Source organism: Anarrhichthys ocellatus, unplaced genomic scaffold (assembly GCF_004355925.1).
Source record: "Anarrhichthys ocellatus isolate YVR2014 unplaced genomic scaffold, GSC_Weel_1.0 scaffold27, whole genome shotgun sequence".
NCBI lineage: Eukaryota > Metazoa > Chordata > Actinopteri > Perciformes > Anarhichadidae > Anarrhichthys > Anarrhichthys ocellatus.
In genome coordinates, this window is record NW_022280057.1 from 2,865,346 (window position 1) to 2,891,465 (window position 26,120).

A 26,120-nucleotide genomic window follows, 5' to 3' on the forward strand; every position below is an offset into this window, starting at 1 on the left:
AATGACATATTGATTTATTGGACACAATGAGCCCTACAAGCCTGTCCTCCTCAACTCTGAGGCAATTACAGCCATATGTACGCTGATACGTCAGCGTCCCAAAGATGTGCGGTATGAGTGTGTGTTCAGCTCCCAAATCTGCACCACCAACCAACCATGTAATCCTGCCAACTAAAATCTAATCCCCGCAACCAAGCTCCTCTATAATTGCAGTGGCCGGATGGTGGAATACATAGATTAAGTTGAGGAGTCTACATAAATAAGGCAGTTGATAGGACAAAGAAGGAAGTCTGACACATTTTAAAATTATATCTTAATATAAACATTTTATTCAGTGCATTTTTGTGTATACAACAAATAATAAACAACTGGAAGTTACCAGGCAGCCACAACGCCTGCCTGTAAAATGTTGTTTTTATCAGCTTTAGCCTGGTAGTTTGGAACACATGATCCAACATGGGTTAATACACATAGCCTACATCATGCAGCTCTATACCAGAATTTCCCTGCTTTCTCCCATGCAACAGATAGTTTCACCTAATACAAACCACCTCTGGAGGAACCTAAGAAAAGAAAGCCTCCCAGAAGCATGTACCAGAAAGAAGTTATGTAGCTGAACGGAAGAGTACCTAGCCCACAAAAAGGGGTCCTTTTTGTACATGATTGTGTTTGTACATGCCCTGTGCAAGAAAGGGAAGGTGTTCATTTTTGTATGTTGTTTTTCCTTTTTTTTTTTTTTTTTCCACTTTTACAAATATGACGTGTCCTATAAAATGTTAAGCCACCTAAAAGCCCACAGCATTCTTTTTTTTTTTTTAAATATAGAAAATATTGTCACCACAATAAGTTACTCAAACACATAACGAGCATCCTGGGAAGGGGCTTGCACCATATTCCTATGGTGAATGGTATCGGTCAATAGATGTCGACAAAAAGGGAGGTGGGGGAGTCGAAGTATGACACACAAGCACAGAGGGAGGAGACGGATCACGAGGACAAAGGACAGAGACGTTGTGACACAGTGGTAACAGAAGGGAATGGGAACACAGAATAGTCGTTTCAATTCTCGGCCATCGAGCACACATCAAGTACGCTGCCACCTCCAAAGTGTTTAAAATCACTTGCTTTGTCCATTGTTCCTTTTTTCCCCCCACAAACCTTTGCTTTCTTTCAATAAAAATGTACAATGAAAAAAAACAAAATGTCCAGTCTTTATACTGGCTTGGTTTTCAGCGGCTTAAAGGGACACTCTTTCGTTCTGTCTTTGGTTTGCTGGAACCCCTTTCTGTGATGTAACGGCAACAAAAATACAAATACTGAACGATGGTGAGGGAAGAGAAGAGGGGACAAAAACCAGTTATCAAATAAAAAGCTCTTGGCTAATTCAGAAAAATAGCAAAAAACCCAAGGTGCAGCTGTGGCATTTCTGAAAACAAAAGAAAAACTGCAAGAGAGCCACACACTGTCCCTTTTTATATTTCAGGTCGGCTGAACATAGGCTTCATTTTCCCATGAGCTCAGTCTCTGAGCGTGTGCACTAGGACGCAGGAGAGCTACCGTCCGGCTGGCCACAGTCCCGGCAGCGCCAGGCTGGGCCACACCAGGGAGTTTATAGGCTTTGTATTCACAGAAGCATGGATGAGACAGAGATCAGGGCTCGTAGACCAGCACTATCACTGGCAGCCCCGAACGCCAACATGTCTAACTTCCTGTCCCTGTCTCGACAGATGCACGAGTGCTTGGTGTCTAAATGACCAAAGGAAGTTAAGAAAAATCAAACAAGATAAAGATGAGCTAACTGGTATGCGATCATCACCAAAAGAGTGATCAAGGTAATGGATAAACCAAAGCAAAAATGTACATTTTTTGTTGTAACGTTCAGAATGGTTTCTGTGCTGTTAACCTTCTTGCTATTGATGATCTTTTTGATGATGATTGACCAGGATGGTACCTAAGTGTTTGTTATTGATGTTGTCTGCGTATTTGAGTGTGGTTTTGTTGTCGTAGCTAGTCCTGAACCGCCGATCGGTGAGATGAGTCTGCTTGTGTTCGTGCTCTGCTGGAGGTAAGGTTTTCGTGGTTCGGCCCCGGGGTTTTCGGCTGCCGGGCTACGTCGACTCGTTCTGGCTCACGGCTTTGCCTCCGTTAAGCACAGCGGAGGCACTCCGACTCTTGGTGGGCGTGCCGCTGCCGGACCGGGAGAACTCTGTCAAGTCATGGAGGGATGGCTCTCTGTACATTGCCACTGTGGAAACACAAAATAATTGAGGATCAGACAAACCGACCTTTTTGTACTCATTAAACAAGCAACGACAGACATCAAGGACCGTGATTTGTAATCGACAAAGTGGGACGTCGCGGTTAGAATACTCTGGTTCCAGTGATGGCATAACGTGGGATCTTGTAGTTCCATGCAAACTGCTGAATCAAGAGATTATAGCATTAGATGCTGAAGTAAAAAAACATCCTATATTCACAGCTGGCCATTATAAATGCAGGAGCTGCTAGTGCTCCAGCTTTGCTGTGTATGCAGCATTGGCCCAATGTGCGTCTCAGCAGCCGCTTTTCAGAAGAAACATCAGTGATCCGAGTCTTTGGTTTCAGGATGTTGTCGCCATCCTTCTGCCTAGAATGCTATTTGATGTTCATTCCTAAGGGAGTGTGTGGCTGAAACAGCAAACCCAGTCCTTCAGACACTTCACTTAGCCTGGCATATTTTGGTCACGGCAGCAATCCGGAGACCATCCTCACACACATCAATCGATGGTTTCACTGGGAAACTGCTGATGATTGATTCCAGGCTTGTTAGTGACAGTATTGTGTGATTATAACAGCGGACGACTGACCTCGGGATTATGGTTCCACCTCGATACCAGTGGCACTATTTATATTTAGACACGAATCCCCAGTAACAACCATCCATCTCGTCATTTTTCACATTCCTCCACAAATCTCTGGGTGTTTCGGTGAAAGACGCCCCTCGAAGGACCATAGTACACTTTTCACACTCTTTGCATCAATTATTTCCAGAAGAGTTGTAAGAGGATCTTCCTGTTTGGGGTTTTGAATGACGGGAGCTGAACTTGCTTCATCCAGGGGAAGACAGAAGGAGAGGCTGTGGGCTGAGACTCACAGACTGGAACCAGAAGAGTAGTGAGTAATGGCTGGAGCAGATGCCGTCGCCAATACAGAGACAGCTTTTTAATTGGTGCCCTGTAACACCGCCGCCTCTAAATCTTTATGAGCCGCTGGAACAAATTCTCCTTTATTTCTCTCTCTGGTTCCTTTGCAAAGCTCTTTCTAAACCACTTGATACATCTGGAGTTTAAATGAACACGATTTAGTAGATATGGTGCATCACTGGATCATTTAAAATTTGTTCAAAAGAAGGAGAATTACTTGCATCTTTGGGTATTACAACAAACTTATTTTGGATTTGCTGTTGGACTGCAAAAATACTAGATTTCTCCGTGGAGATGAAATGCAAAAAAAGACTGCTGAGGGTAATAGTTTTTGGAATCTGTTATAGGTTGGGTGAGACAGAAAATCTATCTATCCTCGTTATTCTCTTTCACAGCATTTTTCTCTGAGCATAAAGCAAGGCAATCCCTCCCTGGTTATTGCTCGTCAGTGTGTTTGAGACCCCCTCGATGGCTCGGTTAAATGAAAGTGAAAAGCTATTATCGTGATCTGGGAGGGCAGACGCAGACTTTTAATAAGATGCTGGCTGGAGGAGCTTCGCCAAAGATGCAAGAAGGGGCAGCATCACTGGAAATAGAAGAATTGAACTGGAATATCCAGCATTACAATCACGCATGAATGCTTTAGTTCACCCGTGACACAAACTTATATGAAACTGCACTGTACGGATGATCATAACAGAAGAATATGAAGTCAGTCATAGTGTTTATCGAAAAGAAACTGGAGGGAGAATACACTATCACACCACCACCCACTATGACCTCAATAATTACAAATAAAGTCAACAAAAACTGAAAAAGTATACCCTTTATAAAAGTAGACTTGATGGCAGATCTGTTCTATTGGATTGCATTAGGTTGTAAGTGTGCCTAATGAAATGATCAGTAAGTGAATGTCAGTTTATTAATTCAAATATCCAGAAATGTGGCAACTAAAGCAAAATATTTACTGATATCAAAATAAAACTTGATTTACATTTTGCCCAAATCCCCTGATCCTTGATAATTGCATGATAACATATTTTATCTGGTACTAAATTATCTTCTCGCACAGTTACCGTAGAAGCCAGTAATAAATCGACAGTGCCAGTATGGCATGTTAATGGACACACACACACACACACACACATAATAAAGGAGTGCAACTATAAAAAGAGCAACTTGTGATGGATCCAAACTTTGAAACTCGGCTGTCTAAAGGAACGGCCCTCTTTTCGTCATTGTTTGGGCTTTTTTTGCGCTGCAAGCCTTTTATTCCTTACTAAGAAAAAAAAGGGTTTTCTTTTATCCCACTGAAGTGAAAACAGACTCTCTCTCTCTGTTGACAGGTACATCTGTGTCTTGTTGAAGATGAAAGGAAACGGTGGCCTTTTCAACAGAGAGACCCATTTCTGCCTCTCCCTTCCCATTCCTCTGTTCTCCACATTTGCCACACTATCACACACGCGTTAGCCCGGATGGGTGGGGTTCTCTTTGACTTCACTGTACTGAAAATAAAGTCCTTATTCGAGGCATTAAAACATGTTGTTCCTGCTGCTTCTGTCGGCAGTGGAGTGTGACCAGCTAGTGGAAGCTAGGTCGACACCAGCATCTTTAAGGGGAATGCTCAATGGCAGAGGGTCATGTAGAAAGCAGCTCTTTTGTAAAAGAATAGAAGTTTAATTAGAGAAACATTATGGTTCCCAGCACAGGTCTCTTATTATAAAGCACAAACTAGAAAAGTGACATTGCTGAATAATTAAGAAACTTTCCCAATAGATTAAGTTGTTACAGCAACTTTATACTTTAGAGTGAAGCTGTTCGGAGTTTACTTTTTTATGATCTTCGTCGTGGTGGGAGCAGGCAGTGTATGAACTAACTCTGACCGAGTATAATTCGACCCCTTAATGGTGGAACAGTAACATGGGAAAGAGGATGTGGGCCGGCTTACCTTTTAGAGGTTTGGGAAGGAAGTGGGCTGCTGGCTTGTTCTTCTTGACATGGTTGCCCTTCATGATTTCTCCTTCCTTGTTCAGACCGAGGTACCAGCCCCTGCCCGACTGCTGCTGCCGGTATATCATGGAGGAGTATGTCACGTAATAGTTCTCGAACACCGACTCCTTGAATTTGCACTCTGGCGTAAAGTGTTCCTGCGGGGGAGGAAAGGAGAAGGAGATACAGTGCATGGTAGATGTTGGACAGTAATTCACAAGGTCTTAAGAGTGTTTGACATCCCGGTATGAACAGAAGCAGCTGGAATGGAATAGTTCATTACTTGGGAGTGCAACTTAATAATGGTACATTACATTGCATCTTCTACTCCCACTGGGGCACAGAACGAGGGAAGAAGTTATCTCAAAGCTCAAGCCCTCTGCTCTGAAATCTTTGTCCCTTGAGAATCTTTTAAAACTATTCAATCCATTTACGGTCGTGAATAATGTAGGCTTTATATCATAGACAACAGTGATATGACAGATACAGAGGAGCATTAATAAAACACGGGGAGTATATTCTCATTTTGCTCCGAGCTGTTCATTATGTATGGGCAGTTCATTATCTTTCACAGTATTGTCCGCTCTATGGGTGATTTAGCAATAATTTAGTACTGCCATTTCACTCAATTATATTACGTATTTAAGTACTTACTTTTTTTTAAACTACAACAACTGATGAAATACTTTTTAGAAGGTGCCTTTAATAGGCTTATATGTAATCTGTGTGCATCTGGGTGGTGCATGCAAGGAGGTGTGTGTGTGTTCTCTACCAATCTTTTAGTTACCCGGGTACCTTATCTCTTCATGAACTGGCTGCCCAGAGACATTTTGCTATTCATCCACCAGACTCCATGCTGTGCACGGCTTCACTCCCCGTTTCTGTTTGGTTCAGTATCCAGTGCTTGGATAAGATTTGGCCATGAATAACAGTGAGGTTTATGTCCTCCGAGGCAAAGATTTTGCGTGCGTGTGTGTGTTCTTCGGTCTATAAGAGTGTGTGTTTGTCCAATTTGTAGAGCTGCTCGGGCAGTGAGCCTACAAAACATTCGTCTAATCAATGAGAAGACGATTCCCCCTGAGAGACATCGAGGGACAGTGTACGCTAGTCAGCAGTGAACTGTTCTTGCCACGCTTTTACATTTTCATCATAGAAAACTGAAAATGCAAATACCACCATGACAGTATCACACAGTCGTAATAGCCAATGGGTCAAACTCACAGAGGGTATTACAAAGGGAACTCTCTCAGATGGATGCTTTTTCAGACCGAAGCAGGTCTACCCAGGATCAGTCCTATCCCAGTGGGGAAAAAAACACCACTTTGGTGGGTGTCAATGGTGAGAGCGATGACGTGTCCCCAAGGGGCCAAAGACCCACTGTGAGATCATGACGAACATCATGTCACTACCAGACAACGACTCATCCGTAACAGCCTCTCTGGGATGTTTTCTAACAGTTTAACAGCATCACTCTTCATTTGCAGCGCTAACAAGGCTGAAGTTGACGTCTGATGCTGTTGAAGCTTTTGTATACGATGCAGTTAAAACACACAAAAGCCGTGAACTTGGGACGTATTTTTAATTACACCCTTTTCCTTTGCAGTTGTGAGCTTTCGTCTTAAACTCACTCTGAGCCAGGCTGTGGCATGTTTAGTTCAGCTCGAGCCAAGATGACGGAAAGAGAGCCTTAAAATGTTTAGTAGTTTTCAGTTGTTGACCTTATTTACTTTTAAATGGCTCTTTCCATAGGCAGGTCACAGCGGTCTGTGATTTCTTGTAAGCTACAGTATTGCAGTATTTGTCAAGTAGTCTGTTAGTTTAAATCGTTTTACTGTTCTCTTCCCTTAAAACCTCAATGTCTTCTGTGCTCTCTTGCTCTGATTAGCAGCAGTCTTGGAGAGGCTGGGCAGCATCCGTCTCAGTCATGCACAGGCAGCAAGTGAAAGCCAAACAACGAGCCGCTCAGCTCTCGAGCCAGGAGTTCTGTTCTACCTCTAATAATGAGCTTATGTGGATTTGGCTGGTTACATACAGATACAGGCACATCTAGAGCCAAGCTGGAGGAGCTGCTGCTGGCTGGGTTCTGCTGTATTGGAGTGGGTCTGTGGACAGGCTCACTCAGACTGTTACCAGGCGGGGCCAAATGGCAGGGGATCCCCGTTTCTCTTCTAACAGGACTGTGATAGACAGAAACATTCAGATTCTTTTGAATGTGCTCCAGAAGCGTCTCCTTCAGTCAATAGCGCATCTATTGTTCACTGAAACTAATCTCCCGGTGGAAAAAAAAAAAAATCTCACATCACTTTAATCATGACTCCAGTGCCAGATGGAGCGGGGGGGAAATCACTTTAGAAATAAAAAAGCAGGACACTATCTGCATAGAAATAATAAACCAGTCGTGTCATCCCTCTCCCCCCACGTCTCTCTGGCTAAATGGACTTTTAATGATCCCATTACACTACATGGGCTTTTTCCTTGAAATATGCAACTATGACAAGTCCTTGTCCAAATGATGCACAGCTGGCAACCTCACTTACACAATGTCCAGGCAAGCGTTTTTGTAAAAGAATATTAGCCTGCAGCTTTGTCTGAGTGCGCATAGTGCTATTAGGAGCTGTGCCCCTTTCATACAGAACCAATCGGGCGAAAGGAAAAGGAGATGAAAGCCTCCGGTGTGTTTGATACATTAAGGATTTTGATGCATACGTACCCCTGTTTGAAAATGAATAGGACAGAGGATTGGAATCTTCAGGGTATGTTCATGTTTTATATTTCAAACCTAATACAGTGCCAGCAGTGACCTCTAGTTTCACCTCCTCATATTTACATATCAATTTTAAGATTAGGTCATATTTGTATGTAGGGTGCCTGACATACATGGTATATGAGGAGGGTGTTTTTGCACTCTGATGGTGTGCGAGTAATGCTATAACATTCATTTTTGATCAAAATAACAACTATAGTCACAACAGCACATCAAGATGCATCTTTGTCACAGCTTCAGATTGAATTTTGTTAGAAGCGCAGAAGGTTTGCGTAATAAATCCTTCTCTCCTTTCTGCTCCGCCACCTCCGCTCTCTCCTGAAAGTGTGTAGTTAAAGGCAGGCACATACACAAATTCATTTACACTTGTCTTTCTAAATTAAGTTAATTTCATCTGATGGGCAGAGAGCGGTCTTACATTACAGCGAGAGGGAAGCCCGGCTGAAGTTATGGCAGTGTTTCCTGTCTTTATGATCCAATAACTGCATATAGGAAGGGGATATTTAAAGGCTGATGCAAGTGTTGAGTGTGACATCCTGAAGGATGATTTCCGGCCCTTTAATGGCACAACAGGCACACACTGCCCATCTGGGGAAACTCTCTTTCTCTATCAACTATCAACTCTTCACAATTGAGCAGTGGTGAGAGTAACTGTGAAACGAAAATCGCATTGTCAGTCACGTCAAGAAAACGCGATCAATTATGATGCAAGCTCAAACAGCAGTCTGGTTGGCTTTAGGGGAGTAATTATGCCCCAGTAGTGTTCTCCTGATCCAATCAGTGGGAGAAGAAATACTAGCGTAATGGTTCTGATCTCCTCTGTAAAGATATTGGCTGGACTTTTCACAAGACGAGCCAAATCAATGCAGCACACTGCCCCCGTGTGTATTCAGCTGCCATATCAATACTAAGATGACACCAATTATGTCAATGGAATCGGGGCTGAGTGCTGTTGTAGTTTCTTTGCAGACACATCAATGCTTGTGAGACCCACAAAAGCTAATTCTATGGCCGGGCAGTGAAGACAAATCTTCCTAAATCCGGCTTTTCAATGTCCCAGTCTTTTCAGTCGAGTGGAAGTGGATTAGAAGGCACCTTTTTCTTTAGCTAAAGATAAAATACACTCATAGTATTCATTTGTTTGGGAATACATTGGAGAGCTTTAAGCTGGTGGAAAAGACCCTTGCAAATAGCAAACACAAATAGACACACCCACACAGCATACACGTTGAAGCCAGTAGCACACACACATGCACAACACACACACCACAAGCTAGTTAATGACACAGCTCAATGGAGTGGAACCGTACTACAGCAGTGGTTATTTACCAAAGGCATTGTGCCTGCTAAAAAGAATGGGAAGGCATGGGTGTGAGCCAACTCCATATCTAACAAGGGTGTACTAAAAAACGAGCACAACGTTACGAGGACTTGTTTGCTGTTTCTATTGTTATTTGTGGTTATCCTACATACAAGTTTAATATGAGTCCAATATGATTTTAACATCTTACACAATCTCTGCATCTTTTATTCAAGATTTATTTTAACCTCCTCTTCCTCCTCATCATCATCATCATCATCATCATCATCATCATCATCATCATCATTCTTTTGTTGTCTCCTGTGCATTATTCAGAGGGCGTTACTTTTCATTTCAGATGTTTAGCTGCCACATAATGCATATTCTTAATGCAGGGACTCTTTCACAGGTTGCATGAGCATTGCAGGGGATTTAAATGGCCTGGCGATTTGGGTCAAAACGCCTGTAAATCCCAACCCCAACTTGATAAATATCTCCACCCCAAGAGCCCTGAACTCTCCATTTTACACACAGAACAGTCTAGATGACACTCAACTGGAGCCTCAGTGACTCACACTAATTCAAATATGACCCACCAGGAAATTAATAACACCACTTCAAAGGCACGTTGTGAGATATGTGGACACCGCTCAGCTCAGGATGTAAAAATATAACCAAACATCTATAACGTATCAAGAAAAGCTCAAAGCTTTTTGTTCTTCAGATTCCATAAAAATATTCACTGCTTTGCTAGACGTGTTAGAGGGTATTGGGAACATCTCGGTATCTCCACTATGTTTTCAAAAGCAGAGGGCCAAACGGTACAAGAGAGGATTCTAAAGTCAAACACACATTAATTGGTTCTTCCTCTACCACACGATGGATGAATATGTTTTCACTGGTGTATTCTGCCTCACCCACACATACAGCACTCTTTTTCTCACTCCTCTCTCTCTCTCTGTTTTTCTTGGTGTATGCTCTTCTACATACAGAACACACAGTTATGTACAAACAGATGCGTATGTGAGGCAGCTCGGTTTATGCTCTAAAAGCCACTTCAATTACGATCAGCTTAAACCTAACTATACATTTACATTTATAATTTATAATTTAGTGTGCATTAGAATGTGTGTTAAAAATGTAAATTGACTATACATCGCATGAATCCTTTTTATTATTTCGCAAACATTCACTCGCGCTCCCATTCATGCATGTGCTTAAGCACACAAGTAGAATAATGGGAGGCATCCAGATCCCAGCAGCAGCAAACCCCCCACGCCCACGACACGTCATCTGTTGTCTCTCCACTGTTGATTGGGAATTCCCCCCCCCAGCTGACCTGCTATTGGCTGGTTTAATGTGTGGCTTTAAGGCAGCGCTTTACCACAGCAGCAAGACAGGTACTATTAGGCAGCCAGCTACACATTCAATTCAATTCCTGCTCTAATTTAGCTGAAACACAAAGCTCCACAACCCCATCCCCCAACTGCTTTCTTCCTATTTAAAACAGCTACAGGATGTACTGTATGGTACATGTGAGAGCTGGTAGTTAAAACACCAAAGATGATGTACTGTATGCAGCTTTTATGCTCTTCACCATTTGATTGACTTTACACATGTATATCACAAAAAAGACAAGAGATATATAAATCATATTATTATACAATTAATGATTGCCACATAAAATAAGAAAGTCAAAAAATGCCCAACAATCCAATTGGTGGTAATAGTGAGTTTTAAATATAGAAGCCACAGCCTCAAATGAATCGAGTCCTTTGGTTTTAAGCCTGGAGCAAGGTATAACACAAGGTGTTGCTGAGCCAACCCGTGTTAACCAATCATTAACCGACAACATTAGTGCCTGCAGGGGTGCTATTGCAAGCCCTGTGTAACGTTAGTGGGTGTCCGGTCCAGAGAGGGAGTGTGTGTGACGATGAGTACGAAGTCAGCAGTAAGGTGATAGCTGTGATCGTAGCAGAGCAGTGTGTGTACAGTTTATATTTTGAGGGAAATAAATTCCTCAAGACACAAACAGAGTTCCTGTGTCTTGCCAGCCACCTGCTGATTTAGGTGAAGGAGGTTAGCCCCGAAAGTTAGCAACAACTCTGGCTCAGACTCACTTCAAGTCGGCTGACCTTTAAGGTGGACCAGCGCTGTTTGCCTTTCAGCTTGTTTGCTCATTATTTTAATGACTTTTAATTGTTTAACTGATTAACACATTAATCGGTCAAATTCTACTATTGACATCCCTACTATGGACAGCAGCTCAATTGCTTGTGCTTACTATTAAATGCTGAATGACAACAACACTTCTAAAAATGTCTTCTGGTTGCGCTACTGTGTTCAAACTGTCAGATGAAACCTGCCAGTGTTGGCATGGGTGATTGCAGTCTTCTACTTACATTTGTTATTGAAGAAACCAATGTATTTACGTTGTTTAAATTGCAGTTAAATAGCATTGTGTTAGTTGATGAACAGCACTAAGTTTTACATCATTGGCTGTCAAGTAGGGTTCACTATTAGTGGCGTAAACTTCAGCTAATCTTCTTCCAGCATTCAGGCGTTCTAACAGTTCTCACTGTTATTCTGCTGATGTATTCATAATGCTGCTCACTGTTGTAGCTGACCCCAAAACCTCAATCTCCTCAATGCTGAGATCTAATGCTCATACATGTGATTGCTGTTTAGGGTGTTTGTCCTTTCAGCAGTATTATTGTTGCTTCTTGGATTCCTTGAGAGCACCCTCAAAGAGCAGAGTCTATTTCCCCAAAATCTAATTGTATAACCTTCTGCAATTCCTTGACGCAAGTGCATTTAACTGAACTAATGCTTGGTGAGAGCTCGTTTGTGTGTTTGTGTGTATGAGAAGAGTGAACTCTGGGTGGGAGAGGGAGAGAGAGAGAGAGCCGGAAGGCCTGTTTTCCTTCTTCCTTCATCACATTACTGTCTTAACTATTCAATAGATCATTTGCCAGCAGCAGCTGCAAAATAAAAAGCTACAAGATCATTAGGTTTCCTTTGCTTTTTCTCAGCTTGTTTTCATCAATCCCCATTGTGCCTGTCTACTTAGACCTTTACCACACAGAACAATCTCTACTAATTTGATTTTGAGGATTGTTTGTTAACAGTGAATGCGCACGTGTGTGTGTGTGTGTCTGTGTGTGTCTGCACGCCCTCTGGGTGCACATCTTCCCCAGTGACACCTGCCACACAATGTGACGGTGGCATTTGGGGAAAAAGACGAACTGGAACATTGTTCGTTCTGCAACTTGGTATTATTCATAAGCTCGCACATTTAATCGACGATGAAGAGCCAGCTGCCACGATCAGATATGTCGCTGCTCCACCTGCTTACACTATCCTTCAGCTTTTTATTGACACCGAATTATATCAGAAAATGATGATGCTTTTTCACCAGAGTTAGGATGGCATGCCTTGAGTCGACAGTGTGAGTGACTACGATAGAGGCCAGGACCCAATCCCATACACACACATCCACACAAGCACTCACACACACATGAAGTGAGACACTTACTGATGTGTACAGGTACCCCTCACTGTTCATAGCCAGGTAGAGTTTGGTTTGCACCCCCTGGATGGCCACCACTCGCAGCCCCACTGGAATAAGGTTGAATATGGCTGGAAAGAGACAGACAACAGAGACAATTAAACACTTGTAATTTGATCTCCATTAATACACTTAATACAATTTTTCAGATAATAAAGTAATGAATAATTGAATGCAGCCTCCATAAATTCTCATGATTCTGTTATACTTTATATTAGATTTATATCACGTACAGTATACTTGAGTTATTCAGTGAGCCAGACACAGCAAAATGAATACCGCCGTTAATATTTCTGTATTAAAATCACAAGCCAGAAAGGGGACAAATATTCAAATCCACATTTCAGAGCAAGCCCAAGGCGCGAACTGTCAAAACCAAAACCACAAATAGAGGTACGACATAAGCTCAGGGACTCGGCCGCTCTCTCCCCAGCGTGTTTCAAAAAACAAATGAACGGAATTAGAAACGAGACAAAAACAGAGACATTGTTGAAGTGACAAAGCAGCTCAGGCTGTGGGAAGTTTAAGTATTGCAAACACAATTTGGAGAATTCTTTGAGATGCAAAGAAATCAATTATGAAAACAAATGTTAATCTGCCCTATGAGGATGACCGCTGTTATCCGACAATGCTATGGGCCAGTTGCGATGCGGCATTATGAGAAAAGAAGAGAGAAAACACTTGCACACCTCTGCACATTGGCTTCATGATCACACACACACACACACAGGTCTATATATATATATATATATATATATATATATATATATATAGACATAGACATAGACATAGACCTGTCCGTGACCAGTGGGCTGAGCTCGAGTCGGGAGGCTGAGAGAGCCAGCGGCAGCCCAGCTGGTCAATGAGGTACACTTCTACCTAATTAATGTCAGCCTGCACTGTACACACGTGTGTGTGTGTGTTTCATAAGAAGCTGCCAGGGAACCCACGGGCTGAGTAGAGGAAAGCACATGTATATCCTCCTGATAGGCTGTAGTTGTGCTTCTTCTTGCCTTTTGTTCTGACTATTGTTGGACATACTGCAAAACAGGGATGCCATCATCCCTGCTGTTGGATTTCTTTTCTTTTTTATTACCGTTTTTCTACCAAATCCAGTAAATAATGTCAACAGGAGAAGTATAATATTTATCTCAAGTTCCCTATTTGATTGTTGAGACTGGACATCGTCACATTAGTTTAGGAACTCGGTGTGCAAGACATGTGAGAGGTTGAAATTATACTTCATTTTCACGCCCGTTAATCTGTGAGTCAGAGCGTGCCTTCACTATAGGTCCTCTTGTCAACCACTTAGTGGATCCCTATCTGCAGACTCCTTCCAGCGAAGTGCACTATAGAGACTTTTTGATGGGCTATTTCATCTGCCCTTATCGCTTTAACACTGCACACATCCCTCTCTCTGGGCTTTCATTGTAAACAACAGCCACGGGAATGCGTAATGTATTTACTTGGTAGAGTAAACAGGCATTGCCAGCGTATGCCTGGTTCAGTGAAAAGGTGTTGAAGTCCCAGAAGCACTTGTTTTGTAGTTCTCTGCCTTCCCCATCTCTGCTTCTCCCTCTCTATCTTTCTTTTTTGTTTCTTCAAATGTTATATCCTCAACTTACTCTCTTGTCTCTTCTCCTTGTCACCAATGACCTGTTTGAATTTATTTAACAGTCGGAGCATATCGACAGTAACAACGAAAGTACGTCAGGCTCTCAGATAAAGATCCCATGATCCCATGATCGTCTGCCAGCACTTTAGGAATGACGGATATATCGGATGGTGATGGGAAGCAATTGGTCCAAAACAGCGTTCACAAGCATACAGTATCATGCTTTAGTCCAGCCTGTAATACCATGCTCCATAACAAGAGTTCTCTTGTTCTTGTTTTCATGTCATGGTTATATAATCAGAACTCCTGTCCTCCGAAAAATGACTTCTCCTTTCTCAGTCCTCTGTGCATCTTATATCCTCAAATATATCCTCGGGTACGGTACGGTTGAGTTAACTAACGGCTCACACTTAAATTGCTCCATTTTTCAAACACATATGACGTTCTTCTCTTAGTACAGCAATCAAAAGATGTCTGGAGAAAGAAGCACCGCTCTCCATGACAGATTGGTGTGCCTATGTTTTTTTGGGTGACGCCTGCTTTGGCAGATGCTGCTGGTAAAAAGTATATCTCAAACAAATAGGACTTGTATTATACAACCTCAATACCTGCAGTATTTAATATGCACTGTGCAGTAATCTTGTGCATTTATTAAAGCTGACATACCAATGATAGATCTGCTGATTACTGACTGTAAAACAAAGATGGCGAAACTATGACTATAGATTTTGCAATTATGGGTGGAAGAAGAACAGAATCCTCTCTAAACATAAACAATAATTAGTATATGTACATAATTACTGAACTAGTTCTCACCAACATTTACTACACAAATAGTTGGAAAGAGTGGGACAGCATTCAACACTTCTGGTTTGGTAGTTTTCTTTCATTTTGACAAATGTCCTTCCAACTTTTGCTACTCTTTGGAGCATCCTTCACGACTGCAGTGCGGAGGCTGAACAATTTCTTGGCAGAAATTCATGGTTACAGGTTTCAACGTTCTCCACAACCATTATTCAGACCGATCCATCTTGGCTTTGCTGTATATGGATCTACAATGGATGATATAAAATGTTGCAACCCTGAAACATCTTGCTACCTGAGCACTTTTGTCTTTATAATGGCACCGTTTCCACTCACTGAGTCCCCTCCCTTCGTACTCCCACCACGATGCACACATAACCTGCTTCATTTCAGAAGGATTACCAGCCGGTGGACTGATGGAGATTTTCAAGAGTGGAAACTCGATTACTTCCTGGCTCCTAGAAACACACTGAAGAGGATGACGGGGGCCGCCGCCCACTCACAGACATTTCAGTGCCGAGAGCCGCGTGGAATAAGAAGGGCGAGGACGCCTGAGGGACAGTTTTCATGATTGCCTGCAGGCTCTCTATGTGCCTAGAAGTCATGACAATGGACTAGTCACATTTTAATCATTTATCCTATCGGTTACTCATTCTGGGAGCAGCCTGCCGGCAATTAGAGCAGGCGAGATATGACAGAACCACAGATGAAAAGTAATGTGTTGTAAAACCTGTGTCACCTCCTAGAAACACCTGAGCACACTGAAGAGGCTCTCTGGCTGGGCTCAATAGGGTTACTTAAGGACAAATGTAAGGCTAAATTAGGTCAATATTGACTATATCTAGACTTAACATTTAGCATCAAAAGCAGTTGTGCTGATGCATAAAGGATGGCACTGTTTTTATTATTATTGACTTATTGTTATTGTATGTTCAGGAAGCTCGTGTATGCTCTGATGAAGGTCCTTAAGCACAAAAGCTAACAATAAGGTGTTCTCTGCATAGATGTAAGTGTGCGGGTATCTAATTGATTCTACCAGCTTTGATACTTCCAGCAGCTCATTGCCTGGTGAAGCGCTGGTTATCCTGCATGTTCAGCAAGTTTAAAAGGGTTCAAATTAGTTTCACATTAGTAAGGATTAAAGTAAGAACACACACGTCTGTTCACTGTTAGGTAAAGATATAGGACATTCATGAGCAATTAAATAAAGGCATTGTCTCAAATGTTGCTGACTGGGCATTTTAATAATCTTTCAAATCCGAACATTATATTCTACTTACAAAGATGAGGATTGACAGCAAAACATGTTGGACACGACAGAATGGGCAGACTTTTGAACATTGAACAGTAACCTCTTTCACAGTTACCTTACAGTAATGCTCTTCTTTTTCTTTTTTTTTTTTTTCTTCACCCAATGGGTTTGCTCAGTTGTGATGCAACATGGATGAACCAGTTTAAAATGGGAGATAAATCACTGGGATTCATGACTTGTGAAACTTATGAAACTTCTTTATTGTCATATCCAAACGGCCAAGGCTTCTCAGCAAGCTACTGTAGCAAAGATCAAATCCGTGTGTGTGTGTGTGTGTGTGTGTGTGTGGGGGTCCTCTCCCACCATCACAAGACACCAGTAGCTCCAAGAGGACTGCGCTCTCCGTCACCATGGAGACAAGCGCACCCAGCGCCTAACAACGCTATTTTAGGAACGGTGCAAAGAGCTTCACTCTTCCTCCTTCGCCACTTCAGCAGCACTCTTTAATTTTCTTTTCCAAATGCGGGACAGTTGTTATGTAAGTCAACAGAAAAGTGAGCCCTTGGAGACATGAAGGACGTGAAGGATAGTATTGTGTGTGTGTGTGCGTGTGTGTGGATGTAATTTCATTCCTTATCATTTCTACTGACACCGTGTTCTCTGTGTAGTACTTTAACTTTATTTAGGAAAAAAACTCCAAGGTGGTGTTCTTCTTCTGCAACATCCCACAAACACAGAGCTGCTATTTATATGTACAGTAAGATGCACACGCCATCTCCACCGGGGGAGTTTAATTGAATATAGAGGTATTAATTCAGAGGCTCCAGAAGTGTTTACAGCCGCTTAGTGTCAGGATTACACAGTGAGTATCACATCAAAGGTGTTTCAGTGTGCCATCTTTCTCTGAGTATGGGGGGGGGGGGGGATTTCACATCAGGTCACTAACTGCTGTACTTTTATTATCTTCAAAAGTGTGGAGTGTTCACTGCAGTACCTAATTATAAGGTGGTCTATTTCTGCTGTCGTCTGCTGTTCTGTTACTCTTCCATTGATCTCCTCTCTAATTTGTCTATTGGAAAACAAAGAGCTGGTGGGTGTCATGGCGGTGATAGCGACGCATCAATGCAGAGTATATAAGACATAACTGGCTCTCACAACAGTGTGTAGTAAAAAGACAACCATCATCAGTTTTAAGGTTGCTGTGACTTTGATTAGATACGATTAACCACCACTCACTTCTGCAGTGGCAAAGAAAAAAGTTTTCTCTGTGTTATGAACCAATACTTTTTTTTATCCGCAGAAGTGAAAATCAAAACAAGCTCAGTTTTGAACAGTGAAATTCTGCAAAGCTGCTCTGTCTCTCAAGTTGCCATAATGTTGATACTCTGTTAAATAGTAGTCTATAATGCATCCTGTCTGTGGTAAAACAAAATGACAGTAGCAAGGTGAAAGGTTCCACCCGGCCAACATCAATGCATGACGTTGGATGCATGAAATAAATATTGGAGTGAAACTCACTGTAGCCATTGTCCTCCTCCTTCGTTCCATCAATGGTTCCATCCGCCTGCAGCTGCAGGTGGAAACCTTGTCGACTGTACAGCTTAGTCACGATCCCCTTTAGCTGGGGCTCTGTGGAAGCAGAGGGGGCACAGAGACAGGAAGACACCAGAATGAAACACGGACTGTAGGAAGATAACAAAAAAAAAAAGAATGTAGCAATGAGATGTCACTCGGAGCCTTCTAATAGGACATTTTGAAGCTTCAGTTTTTGGGTCACGGCTTGCTGCCGTTTTGGAAAGCCACAAAATCCACTTTAGTCAAAGGGTAATAAGGTTGAGTGGAGATGAGGTGGGACAGAAAGTAGCAGTTACGATGACTGTGATAGGCTGATGCACTTGTCAATCGAGCAAGCAAGCATGATCATCACCAAAAACATGTTAGAGGAAGAATCTGATTCAACTATTAAAATCTGGCCCATATACCGATTCCCACTGATCCTGTAGCCACTTTACACTTTCTATTATACGGGGGGGTAAACAACATAGCAAGACGTCTGATGAATTGAAACAATTAAATCTAACATTTACGCTTTAGTGAGCTGTAAGATCGACGCATTGATTGATAATAGTATTTAATTGGCAAAATGGTAAGACCTAGAGTTTTATTAATGCTGCTGCGTCTACAGTCTTTTCTCTGCAGCGGACCAGAGGTGACTAAAAAGGCTCCTCAGAGATTTAGGACCACAGATGGACAAGAGCGAATAATATCACATTTAAAAATGGCTTTGGAGGCGGAGCTTGTGGTGACTCGGTGGTCTAAGATGGCTGAGGACATTTCTTGTACGTCACACCCCGTTTCTCCCCCGAGGCTTCCCGTCATGTGAACTGTCCAACAAAGGAGAATTTTAGAGAGAAAATATTTTTTTAAATCTCTTTGTTTCAAGAAAATCATAATAACTTGTTTAGGATATGTACAGTTAAAAGCAAATATCTAAATTATAATCAATTCAATCAAATCTTTGACTAGGATTTGAAGACCATTAACATTTACTTGCAAATTATGCAGCTTGTGATATATAGTGCTCAATGTTTGTCATATTTTTGACATAGAAAAGAAGGAGCTGTATTATTATTATTATTATTTTTTTTTTTTTTATCTCTGTTACTGCGTTAGATTTAAAACAAAGACAAAATGGAATTATTCAATGATAATAGTTATAGCTTTACTAATCAAATGAGCAAAGGCCAAAGTAAACAATTAGTAGCAGCATAGAAAAGGACCTACAGTAAGTCTAAAAGACGTCTGAAGTGGCAGATCATTTACTTTTGAAGTGGCCGTGCAGCCTGCCTGTGATACATCAGTGTAGGTCTGATAAGAGCTAAGTGCTCTCCATGGCCTGGTTACTGTCCCTGGTGGAGTGTCCTTTACTGTGGTCTACCACACCTTTCATCTCTCCTTTCATCTCACTCACCTTCCAATACCACCATGTCTTGCCTTATAGGGTTACTTTTGCTTCAGAGAAGGTTTATTCATTGTGTACACCAGAAATATTGTAAAACTTTGTACTTTTCAGTGGAACACCTTCACTTTACATTAAGAAATGTACATATGTCAGCATGTGCCTTAAACACAGAAGGTCCCTGACGATGTGCACACTGCATTACCCGGCAGTGCAGCAAATACGCCGTAAGTCACACACGGACAACGCCGTCTTCTTGTTTGCTTCCTTCACAGGATAGAAATGGAAATTGGAAGCGAGAGCAAAGGTTTCAGAATAGTTGTTTTGTTGCTTAAAAATTAACCCTTATACTTCCAGATGCATCGTATACAGAGTTACAACAGTTGGAAATGAATGGGATTGAATAAAGTTTGGGAGAAAAGAGATTTGAATCTTCACCCCTTCGTCGTCGTCATATCCACACACACACAAAGAAAGTGACACAAGTGACAATAGGTGATCTTTGTGCCTGATGTGATCAGGTCAGATGTGCAGCTGTGGTCACATCTGCACTGGATTTGTCAGGGAGGGGGTGCTTTAGGCTACAAAGACAACACCCCTGACACCACTGCAGTGAGAGTGCTTAAAGAGCATCTTGGCTCACATGTAATACTTATATATAAACTTATAATGCTCATCATTTCAACTCTGACAATCGGGTATCACGTATTGCTCATTATCTGCTCGGCATTTTTTTTCAGTTGGATACAAATCTGCGACAAAGAACTTGACCAACATATGAGTAAATATAACTTTTGAGCTGAGTGTGAGGTCTGCTTAAAATTCAAAATGAAAGTTAAGACCTACTTCTTTAAATCTATGGGGAAGCTTGTGTCTCTATATTTAAGTAGTCTACCCAAGGCTGCCATGTAGTAATAGTAATGCATTTTAGAGACCGGTAATACGGAATAAGTTAATCACCTATGATGAACTGGTCATCCAGTGTAATTTGAAGAGTGAACAGTGACCCGTAAGTGACAGTGAAGTCTTCAGTGATTTTCCAAAATCCACTTAATAAGCACTTTTGTGTATTTTGTCCAGTGCGGCCTGAATAAGGGGACAGTGAAGGATGAAGTATCTGTTTAATATGTCCCTCGGCAGGCTGAGATGCCAAAGAGGACTTCACAAGGGTCTTCACAATCACTCTGCCAGGGGTTGGTGGGAGAATTCCCACCAACCCCTGGCAGAGTGATTCATCTTATGAAATTTGCATAGAAATGGAGCAGTACTCAGTATATTCTCTGTCGTTAAAGAGTCATTTTTGAACTATTACGGCATCCTACAACAGATGGAAGACTTATTGATCCCGATGAAATTTGCCCAACAGACCTGGTCGTCTCCTTCGCCTCTTCTTGGAGCCGAAGAGTTTGACCCGGGAGAAAACGTTCAGTCGGTTGGGTTTTTCACAGGTCCCCTTGACTTTAGCGGGGCTGCTGACGCAGCGGCAGGCATTCGACTTCTCCCGCTCCCTCGCCTGCCTTTTCTGCCGTATGAGGGAGCTGGCGATCGCTGCAGCCATCGCCAGTTTGGCTGCGCGCTGGAGACGACTTCAGCAGAAGCGTGAAAATGATCACCCAGAAGAAAAAAACTCGATTCCGAAAGGCACGCGTCCAAGACGCGGTGGTAACAATCGGCAGTTATTCGTCAAATAACAAAAGTGTTTGCCAAGTGGACTCTTGACGAGTAGACGGTAAAATAGTCCCAGTGGTGCGGTAAAGCCAGCTAGACAATGTCCTAATAATCTTTTTTTTTTTTCGCGAATTTGGGCGTTATTCAGGAATTGTCCGTTGTGTCTCCGAGGGAGAAAAAAAAGTCAAACTTAACAACACATTAAACCCACACGCTCCACTGTGAAGCTGCACGAATACTTTCCTCCCAGCGCGTCGCATGTTTCTCCAACTCTATCATTTTCTCTGCACCACAACAAAAACGCACCACCCCGGTCTCCGTGAGCGGGTTCCCATCGTCCCTCCTAAACTACATGGCCGCGCACATGGTGCTCGGATAGGCAGGTGGTCGTGAATGAACCTCAGCGCGCAGCCAAAGGATGGAAACACCTGTTTGCAGAAAGCGGGAGTGTTTGCAGTGCTCTCTCCTCTCTTTCTCTAATCCCTCACTGAGGCTGCTGCCTGTCACAGAGACTTAACACCGAGTTTTAGAAAGGCAACGCCGAGGATGTGAACGAATCACTTAAGAGATTCCATTTATTTTGTTCTCTCTCTTTTGTTGAAGCGGGTCAACGTAAGGCAACGGCGGCGGCAGCAGGCGCATCATTCTGGGTGCAGTATATCCGAGCAAAGCGCAAAGCATCCCACCGACAACCGGTGGGGAGGAGGGAGGGCGCAGGGAGTCTAACTAGTGAGCCACAAACTCAGTTAATGTGCACAGAGGAGAACTACTCCATACAGGCCGTCATATGGGGATAATTCATGGTGCATATCAAGAGGTGGGGGCGGGGAGTTGGCAAACAGGAGGACGAGATGGAGAAAGAGAGAGGAGGGATCACCTCCGATATTTTTTATTTTCTATATTTTATCAGACAAGAGTGGACAGATAATCACGGAAAACGTAAAGAACTACTGGTACAGCTCGGTCGGTTTGGCTGTTACGAATTTCAAAAGATGAATCCCATGTGTCTAACTTGTGTGAACGTCCAGCCGTCAAAGATGATTTAAAAATGTTATTAATCTTATTCAATTGCCCGTATCAGCGTGCAGATAACTGCGAGGGATGAAACAGCGTGTAGCCATCATCAGACATTAATGCAAGATGAGTAAAGTGGAACCAGCAGGAATTTAGTGGGAGCAAATACCAGAAACAGCCTCTAGCCGGTGGATAGATATACGGCATCATAAATTCACATATAACTCATAATAATTATTTCCCTGCAACATCTTAATACCCAATGCGATTCCACCATTAAGACTCCTATCCCTAGAGGCTGCATTGTTAATGGGCTGCTACTGACAAATTATGAATTTACATAATGAGAAGGCCAACTTAAAAGAGAGAGTGGTCTTGTAGTGCTGTTTTAAACTCCAGAGCAAAAGTATCTCCACCAATGACTGCCTCATCGCTTGTGCTTTGCCTCAGTCCTGGACTGAGCCCAGCTAACAGCCTAGCCAATAGTGCCATCTACAGTCGTCAAGCCAAACTGTCGTAGTTGTTTTTATTTATTTCTCCTTATTACCAATAAACTGCAGGAACACACCTCAAGATGATGTACTTTTGCGCTGATTAAATATGAGGCGTCGCTTAGTCTGAATCTTTGCGAAATATAAGTAAATATAGGAAAGAGCTCTTTAAAACTAAACAAATAAAATATAAAGCTCAAACAAGAAAAGACATAAAGCCTCTAACCAAACGGCGTCAACACTCCAGAGCAAAACAGGGAAGAGATAAAGAGCTCAAACTAAAGCCACTTCAGCACCACGGACAGCTCCAAGGCGGTTAACTGAGCAGTTCCAAGAAAATCACTACTGTATCAATAGAATAATAAAAAAAAAACATCAACTACATTTATACTTACGACCACTTTGGAAGCCTTTTCTCAAAAACACACACTATAAATATGAAGTAAAAACAAGTGCAGCGTGCATTCAAAGAGAAAACGGCAGCCTACCTGAAACAGCTTTTCTCAACGGGAAACTCATGATTGTCTACAGCGAAGCCGAAGCGGTGAATGGGATACTTGCAGTCCTTTTGGGTGGTGAAGTGAAGGCGAGTCTACATCCAGCAAAGTTCAAACCACTGTCAGACAACTGTCAGAGGCGTAGCGGGAGACTAAAGCATCGAGGCGTGGCCATCAACAGCAAGATCATTACAGGACATTAGCGACATGCCATTATGACTTTTCTAAAATGCTCATTAAACATTCATTTAGAGGTCTTGTTGATCCGGCAAAACACGGGCGTGTGTTTACTGTATATCGCTGCGTGGGCTGAAGAAAAGTGATCGAAAATGCAGGCTGAGCTTGTACTTCCTTCTTGGGGCAGAGAAGACTTGGCTCTCATATTACAAAAAAATGCTGTAAAATGATCCGATAATGCGTCGACTAAACTGGTTATACAGGCCGGTCCACTTTGGACCGAGGAACATATCGATGTACAATCAACTGAGACAACATGCATTAGGTAATGTGTTTATACGAAGACAATTCTTTCTTCTTCTGCCTTATTTTTCCCTCTCAAATCGTCCAGTTAATTCTGAAATTGACCAAATATGGCATGCTATTTATCCGCATCTGAGCATATATTACTGTCAATACAACGCATGGAGTGTGGTCTCTTGGCTTGCTTGTACAGCTCAATGTCGTATTACTGCAATCATGTAAGGCATGTTATTAAATGTAGAGTATCTCTTTATGACAGATGTTTTGCTGCAGTCGGTATACGTAATGATAGACTACTAAACAACGAGCTTACAGTAGGTACTTGTGAGGGTTAGTGCACTCAAGTGACTATGCTTAACTTTGAACACTAGAGGGAGCAAGTGGACAGGCTATCGAGAGCAGCAGATTCAGAAAACGTTTTAGACACTGTCTCTACAGAGCTTCAGGACTTAAATCAATGATTTAATCACACTTTTTGATGTTGATCTATTGACATTCAATTAGCGTGTTACTCTTTGATCTTTGACCGACATCACTGTAACATGCAAATGTGTTTAATTTATTGTAGAGCTAATAGTTGTGAATCAGAAAATGTCCTCGCATACTAGTACAATCCAGCACTATCCATAGAGTCTGTATAGATGCATGACCACGGTCTCTTCCTCTGCCCTTCAGATTACTACCGAGCAGCAAACACAGAATGTCGTGTGGAATCAGGCACCTTTAGAGAGTACTATATATTTACAGCTACAAATACCTAATCAATGAAGTCACCACTGCAAAGAAAAATGATATTTAATTCAGAGATTGATGACATGTGGAAGAAAGCTATTTTTGTGATTACGTACCGAAACTAGAATATAGATAGTTCATGGATCAATACCAATATATTGACTTTGGCTTAAATAGCAGTCGGCTTAAATAGCAGTCTGCTTACAAAGGAATACTGTAGAGATAAAAATATTTGTTTTCCAGTTTACTGACGTTGATGTTCTCACTAATGGCATAGAGGGAGTCAAGCTTTACACACAGAGTGAGAAAAGATGGTCACCAAAGTTGTTTCGATGTTGAACTGGGTTTTATAGAATCAGTATTGTAATCAGTAATGCACAATTTCCTCATTTCCTTCCATCTCTGTCTTGAGCTCACAGGAAACTATATCTAAGACAGATTCAGTAGAGCCGATAAAGCTGCTCAATATTTGCAAACCTACACTTCAAAAGATCCAATATTTTGTAACCAAACAAAAGAAGATTCAGGAAACGCCTTTCAGCAAACTGAAAGGAATAATATGATTTTGGCCTTCTCTAAACTTTGTCTTGACTTATCGTTGGCATATTGTCTTACATTGATGCATTCATTCATATTCTGCTTACAAATTAAGAGGGCACTATTTGTCGCTGTCCATTGACGGAGGGTTCTGAATTAGTATTGCTGTAGCATGTTGTGAAGGAAGAGGAGGGCATCAGAAATGTCCGTAGCCTCGGGGGCCTGAAGTAGTATTAAGGCTCTTCTGTTTACCTGCCTGGTTCTATCCAATGCCTCTTCATTCTGCCATCAACACACACAGACAGACAGATGGCACCACTACCACAGATCCCAGGTTTTTGCTTCAGTCGTTGCACCACTGATAAACCTGGGCCATCACTCAAGCAGACAGTGTGGCCCTTCAGGAGGACGGCTGGGTTTATCACCGACAGTTAGGAGGACAGAAATAGGTGACGAGAGTCGGGCTGCATTGTACAACAGCGACACTAATCAAACACCGAAGATGATCCTAAGGAAAGTGCAAATGTGTACGGGCCTGATAATGTCTGTCTCGCTGTTAGTGCCGTTCTTAGCAGCAGCCGAACAATGGAGGAAGAATACAAAAAGAAAAAGCATACAATAGCACAAGTGGAACTGGTGAGATAAGTACAGGAGAGAGATGTTTTATGTTTCAAATAGACAAGGTGTTTAAACACAAATAGTATAAATCATACGCATTTGTTGTATTCTAACTTCTTCAGTATCATCTGTAGTCTCTGAAGAAAATATAGCTCCAGCCCCCTTTAATAGTTTTACAAGACAAAAGTGGATGGTAGCTATATTTGCCTCATTTGAAGTCTATCACACATCTAAACTGAGCTCATTTTACAAGTGGAAGTTGGCAGCTGACGAGTTCATGAACTATGCTTTCAGAAATCAGATGAGAGATAATGTACCCGCCTCTGGTTTTATCCAAATTCAATAATTGTGTCTGTTCCAACAAATATAGACACAAGTGACCTCTGTAACCTACACCTGTAGTCACTGTTAATAAGACTGGCAAGAAAGACGCAAGGCCATTCATCACACACACACACACACACACACACACAGATACTGCCCCTGTGCGCTGTGTGCTTTGGTTGCTTGTGTAGCAATACGCCACAGGCACATTAATTACTGTAGTGCTCCAGAATGCCAGTCGACTGTGGCCTCCCGGGGACACCTTCACTGTACTGCACTCACACACACACACACACACACACACACACACACACACACACACACAC

General features: G+C 42.2%; 1 protein-coding gene across 3 annotated transcripts in view; it reads right to left on the reverse strand.

Annotated features, from left to right (window-relative positions):
• Positions 1-298: 298 nt before the first annotated feature.
• Positions 299-26,120, reverse strand: part of fgf13a (fibroblast growth factor 13a) — a 74,690-nt gene continuing 48,868 nt past the window's right edge. For 2 of the 3 annotated variants that reach the window (XM_031862544.1, XM_031862546.1), the window contains 4 exons: positions 17,993-18,103; positions 12,771-12,874; positions 5,131-5,329; positions 299-2,245 (listed from right to left, as the gene is read on the reverse strand). In XM_031862544.1, the coding sequence (XP_031718404.1) occupies positions 2,109-2,245; positions 5,131-5,329; positions 12,771-12,874; positions 17,993-18,103 (551 nt within the window). In that variant the 3' untranslated portion in view covers positions 299-2,108. Of the gene's footprint in view, positions 2,246-5,130; positions 5,330-12,770; positions 12,875-17,992; positions 18,104-20,801; positions 26,102-26,120 lie in introns of those variants that run through there. The other variant, XM_031862545.1, reaches the window with a different exon arrangement.